The 17956-nt window shown below is 34.3% G+C and overlaps 1 protein-coding gene across 6 annotated transcripts in view; it reads left to right on the top strand.

The window, feature by feature from the left end:
* Window positions 1-17956, top strand: part of EVI5 (ecotropic viral integration site 5) — a 190663-nt gene that overhangs the window by 132697 nt on the left and 40010 nt on the right. For all 6 annotated transcript variants that reach the window (XM_045801783.2, XM_087866105.1, XM_045801782.2 and 3 more), the window contains one exon: window positions 330-425. In XM_045801783.2, the coding sequence (XP_045657739.1) occupies window positions 330-425 (96 nt within the window). The remainder of the gene's footprint in view (window positions 1-329; window positions 426-17956) is intronic.

Genomic DNA, 17956 nt, shown 5'->3' with positions numbered 1-17956 from the left:
AATTAAGTGTTGGAAAGTTTTCAATATTTGTTCTTGCATAAAAAATGAGCAGCTCTCACAGTCACCAGTGATTTGAATTGTTTTAATTAAGTTCATTTTTAATTTTAACTTTTTGTGCAACATTTACTTATATGAGTGGTGTTTCTTAATGCTTAAAGATGGAATGCTATTCCATATATTCGGTCTTCATTTTCTATCAAGTTCAGGAAATAATTGCACTTTTTTTCTCTCATTTAATCATAGATCTATTTGTTTTCAAATTTTGAAGCAGATTTTATTTTTTATTTATTCCATGGTTTATTTTTGGTTTGTTTTGTTTGCTGCCCTAGAACAAGGAAGAAGTGATGGCTGTGAGACTCCGGGAAGCAGATAGCATAGCTGCTGTGGCTGAATTACAGCAGCACATTGCTGAGCTGGAAATCCAGGTACCATAGGAAAATAATAAAGTACACATAGAAATAATGCCATAGTTTCTCTTTCCTGCAGAGAGTGATTTATATCTTCCTCCTAATGACTGTGATTCTATTTTCAACATATATTCATTTCCAAGTACTTTTGTGGTAAAATACATATAACATAAAATTCACCATTTTGAATTGTACAGTTCTGTGACATTAAGTACATTCACATTGTTGTACAACCAGTCTCCAGAACTCTTTTCATCTTGCAAAACTGAAAGTCTGCTTATTGAACATCTCCTCATGCCTGTCTTCCCCAAACTCCATGGAAACTACCATTCCACTTTTTATCTCTGAATTACACTACTCTAGGTACCTCATATAAGTAAAATGATATAGTATTTGTCTTTTTTTTAAGATTTTCTTTGTCAGAGAGAGAGAGAGAGTGCGTGCGCACACAAGCAGGGGGAGTAGCAGGCAGAGGGAGAAGTAGACTCCCCACTGAGCAGGGAGCCCGATGTGGGACTCCATCCCAGGACCCTGGGATCATGACCTGAGCCAAAGGCAGACGCTTAACCAACTGAGCCACTCAAGCATCCCTGTCTTTTTTTTTTTTTTTTTAAAGGCATATTTATTCATTCTAGAGAAAGAGGGTGCACAAGTGGGGAGAGGGGCAGAGGGCGAGGGAAAGAGAGCGAGAAACAGACTCCCCACTGAGTAGGGAGCCTGATAGACTGAAACACAGACCAGCCCACCTACCGACCACAGGGCTCAATCACAGGACTCCAAGATCATGACCTGAGCTGAAGTCAGGAGTTGGCCACTTTTACTGAGCCACCCAGATGCCCCCGTATTTGTCTTTTTATGACTGGCTCTTTTTACTTAGCATAATGTCATTAAGGTTTATCCATGTTGTAATATGTGAAAAAATTTCCTTCCTTTTTAAGACCAAGTACTATTCCATTGTATGTATATACCACATTTTGTTTATTTAGTCATTGGTAAACACTTGGGTTGCTTGCACCTTTTGGCTATTGTGAATAATGCTGCTGTGAACATAGTTGTACAAATCTCTTTGAATCCCTGCTTTCATTTCTTTGGGATTTACCCAGAAGTGGGATTGATAGATCATATGGTAATTCTGTGTTTAATTATTTGAGGAATTGCTATACTATTTTCCGCAGCAGCTGCACCATTTTACATTCTTGCCAGCCAGTGCACAAGGGCTCTTATTTCACCACATCCTCACCAACACTTGTTAATTTTCTGGGGGTTTTTTTGTTGTTGTTTTTTATAGTAGCCATCCTAATCAGTGTGAAGTAGTAGCTCATTATAGTTTTGATTGGCATTTCCCTAATGATTAGTAATGTTGACCATCTTTTCATTTGCTTATTTGCTATGGTATATCTTCTTTACAGAAATGTCTGTATGAGTCCTTTGCTCATCTTTTAATCAGGTTGTTGAGTTATAGAAGTTCCTTATATATTCTTGATGTCAGTCCCTTTTCAGATAGAGGTTCGCAAATATTTTCTCCCTTTCTGTGGGTTGCCTTTTTGTTCTGCTGCTGTTTTTTGATGCACAAAAGTTTCTTTGTTGAAGTCCAACTTACCTATTTTTCTTTTGTTGCCTCTGCTCTAAGTCTATGTTTGAGTGATAGTTTACCATATTTGTACATTGCCAAAGCAATTTTCAAAAGATTTAAAACTAAACATTTTGTCACTCTGTGTCCTATTTCTTATTGTATAATAAAAGGTAGTAAATTTCTAATATGAGAAAAATATTATGATCAAAATCTTATTTCTTTCAAAATGTGTTATATTCTATTCTAAGCCATAATACAGTTTTTGCTGCAACATCTAGAATTTTCTTCCCACTTGAAATATCCTTTGAATTAAATTTCGATTCAAAATTTGGTTAATTTCTAAGACTTACGTATATTATAGCCTCATCTTTTGATCTGGGTCAAAAGTGATCATAACACATTATGATTTGTTTAAATTTATTTAAAAATAGCCTTTATGTTCTGTTGGTAATGTTCCCTGTAAAGTAGCACATATTCAGAAAAACTTTAGACATGAACTGACTGCTTGAGATATTTGTAATCAACGATTTAAATCATGCTATTATATGCAATTCTAGTTTAAGCCTGTAGTTTTCTAATATCAAGAAAATTATAAAATTTTGCTATATTTCTATGCATGTTAGTTGCAAACAGCAAGATTTATATCATTTTTATTTATTCTGAAATACTTATTAAAGTGAAGAGCCTGATATGCTGCATGTTTTGTTTAAAATGAAATATAACATGTTATATCATTTCTGAAAATAGAAAATGCATGAAATTTTTACTATCAGGAATATGTGGGATCAAATGGCTCTTAATTAAATAATCACTGGAATCCTAATTGCTAGATTCATTGGTATTTTTTTCCAGTATTTATCCTGCTTGAGTTTATCTCATTTATCATTGTTGACCAATTGTCCTCTTTATGTTCTCTCCTCCCATAGCTTTCCCACCACCACTCACTTTCGTCTGTCTTCTTTCTTGTTTATTGTTTTAGTCTTCTTATCATTTCTGAACGTTTGTATTCCTTTGAGAATCCCAAGTTTTTGGCTTTTTAAAAACTGTATTCAAATGAAGGGTGTCATTCACATGGCTTTAGGAGCCATCTGTACAACAGATCCTAATGTAATTCCAGCCCTCGCATGTTTCCCCGAACCAGTAACTTTTAAACCTTTTTAAAAAATTAATTTAAAAATTATTAGCACAATATACCAAGAAGTTCATAATACAAAACTACATTATAATATGGGTAAACACATTACCCATATATAATCGTGGCTCAGGTCAAGATACAGAATATTGTCTGTACCCCAGAAGTCTACCCAATCACACCTGACTCCCTTGTCCTGAGTTTTGTGGTAGTCACTCCCTTGCTTTTCCTTATAATTGTGTCATCTTCGTATGCCTCTCTGATCTGTACGGTTTAGTTTTCCCTGTTTCTGAACTTTGAAAAGTGTTCTTGAATATCTTTGTCTCTTCTTTCTTTGTTCAACATTATTTTAGTTAGAATAATCATTTTTATTGTTGTACGTGTTCCATTTTATGAATATATCACAATGTATCTATCCACGCTAATATTATTGGTCATTTGGGAGTTTGTGGATTGGGCCTGTTTTGAACAGTGCTGAGATTATGAGCAACCTTGTGCACTATACTGACCACATGTACATGTTTCTCTAGTGTGGAATGTTTGTGTCACAGAGCATGCAAATCTTCAGCTTTATTTTCAAAGTGCATGTACCAGTTTAAACTCCCAAGAGCAGCATATGAAAGTTCTTGCTTGTTCCATATCCTCCTCAACACTTGGTGGTGTCAGATGCTTTAACTTGTGCCATTCTGGTGGGTATGCAGTGATACTTCGTTGTGGTTTTAATTTCCATTTACCCGATTACTAATGAGGCTGGCAATTTGGATTTCCTCTTTTGTAAAGGTCTGCTAAAGTCTTTTTGTGTATATTTTTCTATTAGGTTTTTGTCTTTTTCTTTGGATGTATAATTATTTATTTATTGATGTTATGTTTTGCAAATACCTCTTTCCACTGACTTGTCTTTTGTTGTTTTTTAACTTATTGTGTCTTTTGATGAGTAGACCAATAGTTTTAATGGACAGTAGACCACTCTACCTGGAATTTGCACAGGCACTTCAAATTCAACATGTTTAAAATTGTATGTTTTTATTTCATCCAAAAAATTTTCTTTTCTTTTTGTATCTCTAGTCTTGATCAGTGGTATCATCTCTTAAAGGATTGTTCAATGCCGTTCTTAACCCTCTATATCAAGGCTATATAGAGAGAGTATGTAAACTTTCAGCTTGACTAGATAATACCAAATTCTTTTAAAAAGAGCTTGTGCTAGTTAACATTACCAACATTTTACCTTCTCACCTATTCTTGTAGTGTTGCTTTCAGATAATTTTTAATAACTCATAAAGATTGAAGTGTCTTGCCCAACTCCTCAGTTCCTTCAAAAGAGAAAAGTCCTGAGTAGATCTAAAACTAAATCAAAGGTAACATTAATTTCAGAAATTTTTCCTTTAATAACTCTCTTAGCCTTTCTATTCCCCCAGCCATTCCCTGAATTCTTCTGTCCCCAGCCTTACCTGAACTATTGTAGTAACTTCCTAGTCAGTTCTCTCTTCTCCAGCCTCAGCTCTTCCACAGAGCTACCCGAGTTAGCTTTCTGAAAAATAAAAACTTTTACGGACTGCCTTTTACCTAGCAAATCATATCAAAATTCCTCAGCATAAAATGCTTACCTTTTCATTGTTGCCCAGACCTGCATTTCCCATCTCATCTCAGCATTTATCTCCTCATCCTCCCTCCCTACCCCCTACACATACACACACACACACACTTTTCAAATTTTTCACATTCTTTCAAAATTCTGTACCATTCTGCAAGCTACTATGTCTTACTAAATTGTGTTTCTCTGTATCCCCTAGTCCTCTGCTTTTTTTTTTTTTTTAAGATTTTATTTATTTATTTGACAGAGAGACAGCCAGTGAGAGAGGGAACACAGGCAGGGGGAGTGGGAGAGGAAGAAGCAGGCTCATAGCGGAGGAGCCCGATGTGGGGCTCGATCCCAGAACGCTGGGATCACGCCCTGAACCAAAGGCAGACACTTAACCGCTGTGCCACCCAGGTGCCCCCCCTAGTCCTCTGCTTTTAAGATATTTCTTCTTACTGAGTTGTACTTGGCTAGCTTGCTATTAATACATTTAGTAAATGTGTTTTCAGTAAACATCTTGACGATTCAACTTTCTTTCATTTATTTACTTATTACATGCAGATCCATAATAGATCCATAATAGATCTCTTGCTAAAATCTGAAACTCCTTTCTCAATTATAAGAATAATACATTTTAGTCATGGAAATATTTTAGATCATTTTCAAGTTCCACTAGGGGGAGAACTCTGTCAAATATTTTGTGCTTCATATCTCTTTCAGATCAACTCTTCCAATTAATGTTACTCTCTTGTGAATGAACTTTTTTCCCATAAACCAATTTCTCTCAAATTCTTCATTTAATAAATTGTGTTATTGTGTAATCTGCTGATATAATTAAGACCTGCTTTTTAAAGTATTTATGAAACTTATACTTTTATAAGTATCATATTTAGGTAAGGAAATATATTAGGTGAACAAATACTCATTTTTGTAAACACAAGCATTCAGCGGTAGATACACTTATGAGGCTAAAGTTTATTAAATTTGAATTCAAAGATTCTTTAGTCATCTTGAAACGTTCTGTTTGATTTAAACTTTGTAATCTTTCCCTATGTTATTATTTGAGATATCTGCATCTGTAATATACTTAAGATTTTTATAATAGTGCTTTTCTCCCTTGTCTTTGGAGGAACTGTTTTATATTAGTGTCTCACAGTGAATTTAACCTTTTTTAAGTGTAGCAGTTTTTAGATTTTAGCCATTTTATTAGAACTATTTGAGAAAGTTATTAGCTAGGTTTCCTCCTTCTCAAACAGAATTCCACTTTACAGATGTATTATAGTCGTCATTCTGTTATAATGCTTGTCTTGAGGAGATATACACCTATAAAATTAAGAGGTTAAACTGTAAGGTTTCATTAAACATAAAAATTATATCATGTGTATTATTTTAATACTTTTTGACCATTCAGAGTTACCATTATGAATTTTAAATACTATATAATCCTTTCATTTCATTCAGATCTCTATGATTTTATTAGATAAAGCTCCTTTGGCCAAATGTCTATCCAAAATAATACTATTCTAATCACTATGCTCTTCTGCCACTTCATGTTTCATCAAAACAATTATTTCTTGCCATAAAATATACATTTCTTGTTATTCTTTTTGTCTACATTCTCCACCAGAGTGGAAGTTCAGTGAGAGGAATTTTTGGCCATTCAATTGCTGTATTCCTCAGCACTTGGTATATGATGCTTGGTACATAACCATCGCTCAACTATTTGTATTAGATGTTAAATTAATACAATAATTCACTTATCTGCTATTTCTGCAAGAGATTTTTACTGTATATACTTTGAGTATTCAAAATTTTAAAATTCAAAGATTTTCACTGTATTCATACGTGCATCAATTTGCATACATTTTTTATCATTAGGTCACTGGTGAGGATGATAGAATGACTTCAGGCTCTGTCTAAATGCATTTATCATCTTACAGAAGAAGTGACTGAACGTGGGTCTCTTGTCTCTTCTTTGAAAGGTTGTTGGATAGAATTTAAACCTCTGAAATTCATGTATGTTTATTGTTGGTGTCAATGGCTTCAGTTACATCTGAGAAAATGCGAGTTGTTAACTTTAAGGGAGAATTTTATTTTTTTCTTCCTGTCTGCACATATACTTTACAAGCAGATTTTCTGGTTTCTTTATTTAAGTAGCCTGCAAAAATAAATATGATAGAACCTAATCAGAATAAAAAGCTTCAAGAAGTTTAATTATTATCAAGAGAGAGTACTCTGGTTTCTCTTCAGATCGTATAAATCTTTCACCTTAATTATTATCAAGAGCAAGAGGTTTTTTAAATCCTAAATGACTCTGTGGTCACAACTTTTTGTCTTTTAGTTTTCTCATAATTGCTAGAGATTTTGTATTTATTAAGAATATAAGATTTTGAGGGGCGCCTGGGTGGCACAGCAGTTGGGCGTCTGCCTTCAGCTCAGGGCGTGATCCTGGCGTTGTGGGATCGAGCCCCACATCAGGCTCCTCCGCTATGAGTCTGCTTCTTCCTCTCCCACTCCCCCTGCTTGTGTTCCTTCTCTCGCTGGCTGTCTCTATCTCTGTCAAATAAATAAATAAAATCTTTAAAAAAAAAAAAAGAATATAAGATTTTGAAATCAAACTACTTCCTAAGTATCTTTGACAAGTTACCTAACCTATCTTTTTATTTATTCATTCAGAACTGAGGATCTGAAAGTTTTCTGCTTTAGAGTTGTTGGTATTAAATGAGAAAGCATTTGTAAGTCATGCAGATTTGGGAAAAGAATTCTCTGCTAAAGTACTAGTAAGGGCAAAGAGTCTAAGGCCAGGAGAAATGTCTGAGTAGAGTCCCTGGGTGAAGTAAGAGGGGCAAGTAAAGGAAGTCTGAGAAGTAAATAGGGCAGATTATGTAGGGCCTAAGAACTTTGGCCTTTCTCTGAGTAAGATGGAAAGTCATTAGAGGGTTTTGAGCATAGGAGTGATCAATTAGGAGACATTTAACCTACTAAAAAAATTTAATTGAACTTGATTCAGAAAAAAAATGCTTGTAAGAGTAGTTCATAGTATTTAGGAGGGAGGAAATGGTGCTTAAAAAGTGTTTCCTCCTCTTAGTGGAATTTTCCACCTTTATTCTATTGATCCAAATGTTATTTATTAGTCCAGGGCTTTATTTTTATATTCATACTAAATAAAACTTGCTCTACTTTGCAGGTGGTGGAACAAAACACAGAAAAGTTAATTTTTGCTCAGGTAGTTGAAGAAAATAGGTGGGAATTAAACTCACGCTTTCTGATATTTAACCCGGAATTGAGTTTGTATTTTGGTTTTTATAAAGATAAGCATATTAAGTTGTCATAACCATATTAAAAGCTTCTGTGGGTCAAGCACATCTATATAATTAATGCTGCTTTGTTATAAGTCATGGAAATTTTTAAATTTAAAACAGTGTAGTTCTACTCAAATCCAACTTTTTGTTCTTTTCCTGGTACCCAGTAACATTTACCCACTTTCGTTAGTTTGCCCAGCAGATAACCTCTAGGGATGCCTCAGATGGGCAATACCCCAACCACTCTTGGCTTAAGAAACACCCACTCAAAATTCTGTTCTGACCTAAAATGAGTGAGTTAGGTTTAAATCAGTGTGCCCAGATCAGTATGCAGTTTTGGCAGAGATGGAGAGGAAGTGATAAAATCTTTATCACTGAACTTTAAAGTAACGTGTTTCAATAATGTTAAATTACAGTGACATTACTAAGTGATGGAGTTTATCATAAAGCTTTGTGATCAGTTTGTGCTTTTCAATTTCCTGAGCTAATTTGTTAATAGTTTCACAACAGGTGGTAGTTTATATGCCAACTCTTGGCCAACAGACTTCTTTTTGGAAGATTTTTTTTTCCCTTGAAGCACAATGGTTTCCGTTTTGAGCAACTTAAAGTATTTTTCATTTTTCTTAAATGATTTTCTCAAAATTTTAAGCATTTTTAAATTAAAAAATAACTATTCTGTAATTTTATCTAGTTTTAACAGTGACTCTCAACAAAAGAAGTTAGGTATGTAGGATATTTTATTCAGCTTGCTATGTAGTCATTAAGGATTATAAAATTCAGTTAAAATTTTATTTACTTAAGTGCTCAGATTCTTTGGTATCCAAATTTAGTATGCAGTTAAATATAAAGAAATTAAGTACCTAGAGGTTTTCAAGGTATTACTGTATCTAGAAATGAAGAATATCATTCAGATACCCAAGACAAGCTCATAGTAGCATCTGAAGAATTAGTGAAGGAGGATTAGATTCTTAAATACCATAATATCAGCAATCATCTTGATGTTATTAAAAGTTAATTTATGTGCACCTAGCATATACATCTTGGCTTCTCATACCATTCTCTAATGAAGGAAACGAAGTCTCCTCAGAGAAATAGCTGATTCCGGGACTGGGACAGGAAATATAGTAAGGACAAAGATGAGCCTAAACAAATTATAATACTAGAGAAGGGAAGGGCTTAAAAACAAAACAAAACCCTACATTAATAGTATCTTAAAGAGACAGAAGAGCCAACAGAAAGAGTTCTAATGGCCAAAGGTAGAACAAATGAGGAAAAAATGTTTAAAGTTGTAGTAGATTTTAACTCACAGTATAAAATAAATGCCCATGAGTCTACTGATATAAATAATGATTAAATAAATTAATAAGTGGGAAAGAAGAGATAAATCTCTATGCAGAAGAATTCCAAATAATTGATGTAAATATTCTATTCTTAAGGAGAGGAAGAGGTAGTCCTTTTCTGTAAGTGTGGGCTGTGCACAATGACTTCCCTCCAAGGGTACAGTATGGAAAGGGCAGGAAAAAAAGAGTAACTTTACAGTGGAAAAACTTGACAAACACTGCCTCACAGAGATAATCAAAGTCAACAACAGTAGTTATCAATCATATTGATAGTATGTACTATGGTCTGATGAAAATGGTACTTCTGTAGTCTTCCAGTAACCCTTAAACCCCAATCTTAACATGAGAAGAAATATCTGACAAATTTCGATGGTGGGGCATCCTACAAAATACTTGACCAGCACTCCTCAGAGCTCATCAAAAACAAGTGAACTCTGAGAAAGTATCACAGCCAAGAGGAACCTAAGGAGACGAGACAGCAAAATGTAATGTAATATGGTATCCTACATAGGGTCCTAGGACAGAAGAAGGACATTAGCTTAAAAACAAACAAACAACTAAGGAAATTTGAATAAACTATAGACTTTGGTTAGTAATAAGGTATCAATATTGGCTCATTAATTGTAACAAATTTACCATACTAATGGGAGATGTTATTAATAGGGGAAATTAAGTACAGGAGGTATAAGGGAACTCTGTCTTATTTTTTCTGTAAATCCAAAACTGTTCTTTAAAAAGTCTATTGTAAAAAATAGTTTATGTAATTTAATGTTTTTAGGGACCCCTGGAATTATATAAATTTAAGTATTTGTCACAAAATTGCTTTGTTTCTAATTAAACTATGATTTACAGAAATATTTTCTAGCTTTTAGACCTTGTGCAAATGCTGATTTTCCATATGGGTGTGTAGTTGGTCCTATAAGAAAGATCACTTTAAAATGTGTGTGTATTTGTGTGCGTGTTTCTCTTCTCAAATGGAATTAAATCAGTCTTAGCATTATAAAATTTTGAATTTATTTTCTCCCTTCCATACTTTTCAGATTACCTAATTATTTTCTTAAAAAGTATATGTACTTTTTTCCTAGTTACTAAACCATAAAAAATATTCAAACCTTTTTGTCCATGACTTTAAATTACAGGAAACTGTTTTAGAAACTTAGAATGGTACATGATATGAGTATGATTTGTTTTTAGATGTTTCAAATGAGTCACCTTGAAGTCACAGAGAGGCTACCATTTACCACATTTACTATTATGATTAATTTTTCTTAGGGCAAAGTACAAATCAGTAATAACTTACTAAAACTTAGTGGTTGCTATTGATGTTTCAGTAAGGTTATGTTGATTAATCACAGTGATTACTTATCAACTGTCAGGGATTTACTCAAATCATTGAGTTTTCTACTATAGTAATTTCATATGCAGTTATAATTTGCTTAACACATTTTGCTTTAATATATGCATTGAAAATATCAAATTAGGACTTAAAAATTGTCCCGCTGCTGCAAGTTAATATGGTTGCCTCTGTGACCGTTGAACATGGTTTCATAATATAGCCTTGAAAAAAAGTATTATTTAACCTTAAAAACAGTCAAGATATTGCCTTCTTATGGTCTCTGAAATAGTTTAACTTTTGCAAAGGAGAGAGAGAGAGAGCTTGGATATATCTTTAGCATAGTCTTTCTTTGTGTTACATTTTTCATCTGTGAGTGTAATTTAAAATATTTTTAAAGTGTAAGCTTTACACTTGCATTTGAGACTAAGCAACCTGCATTGTGTCATGACCCTTCTAATACCACAAACTTTCTGTAATACTACTCCCAGTGAAAAACCCACATCCTATGTATAACCTTAGATTTATTTTGAAATCTCTATGAAGAGAGCATAGAGAGATTACTAATTGTTTCTGTTATTTCCTTTAAGGGTGTGATGTCTATTTGTAAACCATGTTTTAAGTTTTAATAAGTGAGGCTTAAAATGTTAAACTATTTTAAGTACTGATTTCCTATTCCAAAGTTATAAAAATGAAATAACTATAAGTTTCAGTTGAGAATTGGGTGGTGTATTAAACATCTGTAGAACATTCAAGAAAGGAAAAAGCAATAATACTTCCAGGAGCCAATACTTCTGATACCACAGGCCAGGAGAATAGTAATAAGCAAATGCAAATTTAATGATAAGGCACTTTTTTTTCCTGTTTTATTGCTGTTCTTGTTTTTACTATTTCCTTCCATTTTAGACTTATTTTGTGTTCTTTATGTAACTTTTTAAGATGGATGCCTAAATCCAGCATCATTTTTATTATTTAAAAATATTGGTAACTACTCATCAATAGGAGGATTGTTAAGCCATAGTAAATCCATACTTGAAATAGTCTACATCTTTAAGAAAGAATAAAGATCTGCAAGACATATTAAATGAGAAAAACAAATTATGCACAGAATGTAAATCATAATTCCACGTGTGTGTTTTTAAAAGTACATGTGTGTGTATTACTTGTTTTACACATTTAAATACATTAGAGTGTCTTTTGTGATTCCTATCAAAACTGTTGACAGTGTTCCCTCTGGGGAGAGTTAAAAGGGCTTGGTGCAAAAAGAGTAAGGGGCAGGAATTCACTTTTTACACTATATGAACTTATATTATTACTATTGTAATTTTTAAAATGAGTATACATTTAAATAACTTCTAAGGTAATTATTAGGAATATCTGGGCAGGGGCACCTGGGTGGCTCAGTCGTTAAGCGTCTGTCTTTGGCTCAGGGCCTGATCCCAGGGTCCTGGAATCGAGTCCCACATCGGGCTCCTCCGCTGGGAGCCTGCTTCTTCCTCTCCCACTCCCCCTGCTCGTGTTCTCTCTTTCACTGGCTGTCTCTCTCTCTCTGTCAAATAAATAAATAAAATCTTTAAAAAAAAAAAAAAAGGAATATCTGGGCAATCACCTAGCTATGGCAATCACCTAGTATGGAGAAGAAATGGTACGGCAACTTGGTTTATATTATTATAGTGGAGAAAGAGAAAGAAATACCATTCAAAAAAGATCCCAGCCAAGAAGAAAGGTAAATCAAAGATAAGAGAGGAATTACAATTGCTTCTCACTATAAAATAAACATGAATTCAATAAAATTAAGAAATCAAAAGATAAAATGATTTTTAAAAACTGAGGTAAGAAGTAAGATTTTACTGCTAAGGAAGCAAATTGAAACCCAGTACATCATTGCAAAAACAACAAAAGAATAGTCTATTCAATAAACAATGCTGAAAAGTGGAATATTGGCATAGAAAGAAAGCTTGAGGTAATCATAGTGAATGCAGAGATTAAGAATGTAAAACAAGTATTAGCTAGCAGATATGGATGAGAGGTAGATAATCTAACACTAAAGATAACGTGTCCCACAACACATGGAAAGAAGATATTCCCAAATATGAACAATTTCACGTATGAGTAAAATCGTGGTACTTGTCTTTCCTTTACTGACTTATTTCACTTAGCATTATACTCTTTAGGTCCATTGTGTCGTAGTAAATGGCAGGCTCTCACTCTTTTTTTTTATGACTAGTAATATTCAGTTGGGTATATATACCACATGATTTCTCGCATATATGGAATTTAAGAAACAAAACAGGAGCACCTGGCTGGCTCATTCAGAAGAGTGTGCACCTCTTGATCTTGGGGTCATAAATTCAAGCCCCATGTTGTGTGTAGAGATTATGTAAATAAATAAACCAAAGAAAGAAAAAGAGACAAAACCCCAGACTTAAATACAGACAGCACAAACTGAGGGCTTCAGAGGGGAGGGGGGTGGGGGAATGGGATAGGCTGGTGATGAGTGGTAGGGAGGGCACGTATTGCATGGTGCACTGGGTGTTATACGCAACTAATGAATCATCGAACTTTACATCAAAAACCAGGGATGTACTGTATGGTGACTAACATAATATAATAAAAAATATTAAAAATAAATACAGACAGACAGACAGCAAGCTGATGGTTACCAGTAGGGGGATGGGTGGGGGAATGGATGAAATAAAGAGGATTAAGAGTACACTTACCTTCATGAGCACTGAGTAATGTATAGACTTGTTGAATCACGGTATTATACACCTGAAATTAATATAACACTGTATGCTAATTATACTTCAATTTAAAAAAATATATAAACAAGAAGAGGTCCCTGAAATTCAGAAAGATTCAAATATACAAATCAAAAGAATACCGTGTGTTCTAGGAAAATTTGACACAGAATAATCCATAAACACTTAAAGCAGATTATGCACAAACTTGTATGGGAAGATTGAGACTTGTCCAGATCTCTCACAGCATATTCAATGCCAGAAACCAATGGAGCAGTGGCTGTGCTGCACTCCAGTATGATAGGCACTAGCCACATAATGGCAATTTAAATTTAAATTGATTTAAATTAAACAAAATTAAAATCAGTCCCTCAGCCATACTAGTTCAGTAGCCTCATGTTTGGGCATTTATTTGGGTAATTAGAATTGCAATTCAAGGGACACAGATTTAAGTAGAAACCCAAATCATTTTCCTTGTATTTTCTATCAATTTTAGCTAAAATTTAAGATTTAGGGTCGCCTGGGTGGCAAAGCGGTTAAGCGTCTGCCTTCGGCTCAGGGTGTGATCCCGGTGTTGTGGGATCGAGCCCCACATCGGGCTCCTCTGCTGTGAGCCTGCTTCTTCCTCTCCCACTCCCCCTGCTTGTGTTCCTTCTCTCACTGGCTGTCTCTATCTCTGTCAAATAAATAAATAAAATCTTTAAAAAAACAAAAAAGATTTAAAATTTAAGATTTAATTTTCATCTTCATATTTTTGCCTTTGTGTGAATTATTTAAGGTAAACATGTATAATTTGACAGAAACAGTTATTTCTCTTTTTTAAAAACTCGCTGTACATATTCCAGATGTTAACATTGATCATTAAAATTATTTTTCTCTACTTTTTTCCCCTCAGGCCTTTAAATTCCTCTATATAATAGGTGAACTCCAAATCATAAGCTAAAATATTTGATGGAGGAGCATATGCAGGGGGGAAAAATGACTCAATCACTGTTTTATCCACAGCCAAGCCAAACCAAACCATCTCGTTGAAATTACTGAGAGGAAATTAATTTTATAGTATGAGTTATTAATCTTAAATGTATAAAATATTATTGGTACTATCTTTATATGGGCTGTCTTTGATTTATACCTTGTCCTCCCTTGACTTCATATGGGAAGGAGTTACTGAATTGATAAATAATTATAATTTGATTTTTCATACTGGCCTTCTCCTATACTTGATAAAAATGGCTGGCTCCCTATCAAATTTCAGTACTATAATAATCTAATAAGTTGATAAAACTTCTTGTTGGCAAAATCAGTTCTTTATGTTTCTTTTCAACAAATGGGAAAAGAAATATGCAGCCAAGAATACTCTATCCAGCAAGGCTGTCATTCAGAATAGAGAGAGAGATCAGGAGTTTCCCAGACAAACAAAAACTAAAGGAGTTCATGACCACTAAATCAGCCCTGCAAGAAATATTAAAGAGGATTCTTTGAAGAAAAAAGACCAAAAACAATAAAGACTAAAAGGAACAGAGAACATCACCAGAAATGCCAGCTTTACAATGGCACTAAATTCATATCTAACAATAATCACTGCAAATACAATGAAATATTACTCAGCCATCAAAAAAAATGAAAATGAAATCTTGCCATTTGCAACAACATGGATGAAGCTAAAGTGTATTATGCTAAGTGAAATAAGTCAGAGAAAGACAAATACCATATGATTTCACTCATGTGGAATTTAAGAAACAAAATGGATGAACGTGTGGAGGGGAAAAAGAGGGAAGCAAACCATGAGCCTCTTAATGATAGAGAACAAACAGGGTTGATGGAAGGAGGTGGATGGGGGATAGGTTAAATGGGTGCTGGGTATCAAGGAGGGCACTTGTTATGATGAGCACTGGGTGTTATATGTAAGTGATGAATCACTTCATAAATTATACTCTTGAAGGCAATATTGCACTATATGTTAACTGGAATTTAAATAAAGACTTGGAGGAAAAATGAGAGAAGAGCATGTTTTATCAGTGAGATGAATATATAGGAAGCTGTCTAGTCATCTGATGCTAAGGAAGACATGACAAACTTTGACAGCTAAGGATTGTGCTCCCCAACTTTGGCTTACTATCACTCTTTATGGAGGGTCCAGGAAAAGATATATGAATCAAACATAAAATTATCAACACCATTTTTAGAAAACAATTCTAACACATATCCTGCTGTGGTTTGTCTCACAAATATGGAAGTAGGAGTGAAGCCCCTGGCTTTTTCCATGTGATCCTTGATAAGTTAGCCACTGAGTCTGTTTAGTCCTCTAGCGCTGTTGGATCTTGACCAAGCTTAGGTCAAGCCACCTATGAGGATCATGCACAGGTGCAGGGGCCATGCCAAAAAAAGAGGGCAGCTTATGACTTTATCAGTCTGGAGAAAATCCTACTAAGAGAAAGAAGTGGTGATAAGAATCCAGAGTATGAAAGTAATAGGTCTAGAGCATAATGGTCTTTAAGCTAACAGAAGAGGATCTCGAGAAATAACAGTGCTGGGTAGTAGAATGACAAGAAGATGAAATGATTTTTGCTTAGATTTAGAAAGGCTTTTTGAAATGAATTTTTCAAAAGACTCAGTATCCCAAGACAGCACTCTGAAAGGACTTGTCAGGTCTTAACTCAGCCTAGCATGACAGTGTTTATCATTAGTAAACAGGATATCATCATATAGACTTTACTTATAGGCAAAAGAGCAAAAGCTGCTTTATACTGCACAAGAGCAACTATTTGGTATTTAACTTTGTGGTATTAAAAACAAAAACAAAACACAAAGCCAAGAAATAAAAGCAGAGATGGATCTTTTACTGAGATGATAAACCCTCATGACATGGAATATGAGGATATTAAAATATGACAGTTCCAGCCATCCAGAAGATGAATAGGTTTTTTTCAGCTGCAGTTTTCTCCAGCTGTGAGCACTGTCTCACTGAGCGAGGTGAAGCTTAAGACGTGGCTGTTTGATGCTTTCCTTTTATGACAGGTTCTCTCTTTCTTAGTGATTTCTTTGTGACTAACCCTGTGCTTTTCCCAGAATTTAAAGTCGTCTACCTATGACATAGAATATTTTCGCCGACAAAAAGGCGAAAAGGCTTTTGTGTGTTTAAAGTGATATGAAGTATGGAGAGAGTTCTTTGGATCTCATAGGGATCAAAGAGTTAAACTTTTAGGTTAGTCTCTTAATAAGAGGCAAAAAACATAGCCACTAATATTTATTATGTTTCTCTTTTATCAAATATATATAAATAATATAATAAGTAAATGCTTACTGGTATAATATATAAAATGCTGTCTTCTAGTGCTGTTCCTATATATTTGGCTTCTTTGGCTTCAGATATTTAAGTTTCTGTGCCCCTGTCTTCTATGCTTTCCCCCTTAACCAACCATTAAATATACGCTATATTAGTTTTATCCTGCTGCCTATTTGGTTTGAAAAAAAGGAATGAAAACAGAACTGTACTTGGAGTTTTGTTGGAATGGGAAATTTTTGTATTTTACCTTGCATAATACAGTCTCTAGACTTGAACTCTTAAAAATATTAAAGTCATGACAAAAAGAAAAAGCAGAGGGACTATTACAGATTAAAAGTGGGTAAAGAGATATAATAACCAAAGGTAACCATAAACCTCGGTTTGATTCTGGACAGTAATAATCCATTTGGGGCCCTTTTAAGGGAATGTGAATAGGAGCTACATATTCAGTGATACTGTGAAATTAAACTATTACTTTAAGTGTGATAATGGCATTTAGTTATGTGGGACAGTTCCTTATTCTTAGGAAATGCATGCTGAAATATATAGTAGTGAAATGTCATATCTGCAATTTACATTCAAATGGCTCAGAAGATATCTATACATATAGAGAGAAAGAACAAAAGCAAATGTGGCAAAATAGTAATCAGTGAATATAGCTGAAGGGTATACGGGTATGGTACTATTTGAGCTCCTGTGTAGAAAATTCTGAAAACTGAAAAGCTAGAGGAAACTTCTGCAGAATGTAAATAATAGACTAGGTGCTTTTATGTTTTGTGTTTTCAGCTATGTCAAATATGCATCTAGTGCATTGACTGGGTTTTAACTGGTTAAATTCTCTAAGAAAACCCAAAAACTTCTAAGCAAATTATCCGGTTGCACAGAGTATTAAAAAGCCTATGGCTGGAAACACAGCTTTTAAAATCTGCTATCTTCCTGTCTCTAAGGAAGTGTCCTTCCTGTGGCAAGATAGGGTAAGTTATAACCAGCATTAAAAACACAGATAAAGAAACAAACACAAATGGACTCTTAGACATGCCTATTACAATTTCATTTAGAAATTGAGGCTTAATTTGTGAGTTTAAACAAACCTGAGCCCCTGCCTCCTCTTCTCTCACCTCCACAATATTTTTTAATATGAAACGCTGCTAACCCCCACTTTTTCTTCCAAACACTTGTTCAAAGCAAGTTAACATTGTATTCGTCTCAGTTTTGCTGCAATATAACACACGAAAAACATGCTGCTTAGAGCTGTAGAGAAAACTT

Source organism: Ursus americanus, chromosome 12 (assembly GCF_024610735.1).
Source record: "Ursus americanus isolate L20-20 chromosome 12, mUrsAme1.1.p, whole genome shotgun sequence".
Taxonomy (NCBI): Eukaryota; Metazoa; Chordata; class Mammalia; order Carnivora; family Ursidae; genus Ursus; species Ursus americanus.
This window is presented reverse-complemented; position numbering and strand designations above follow the sequence as displayed.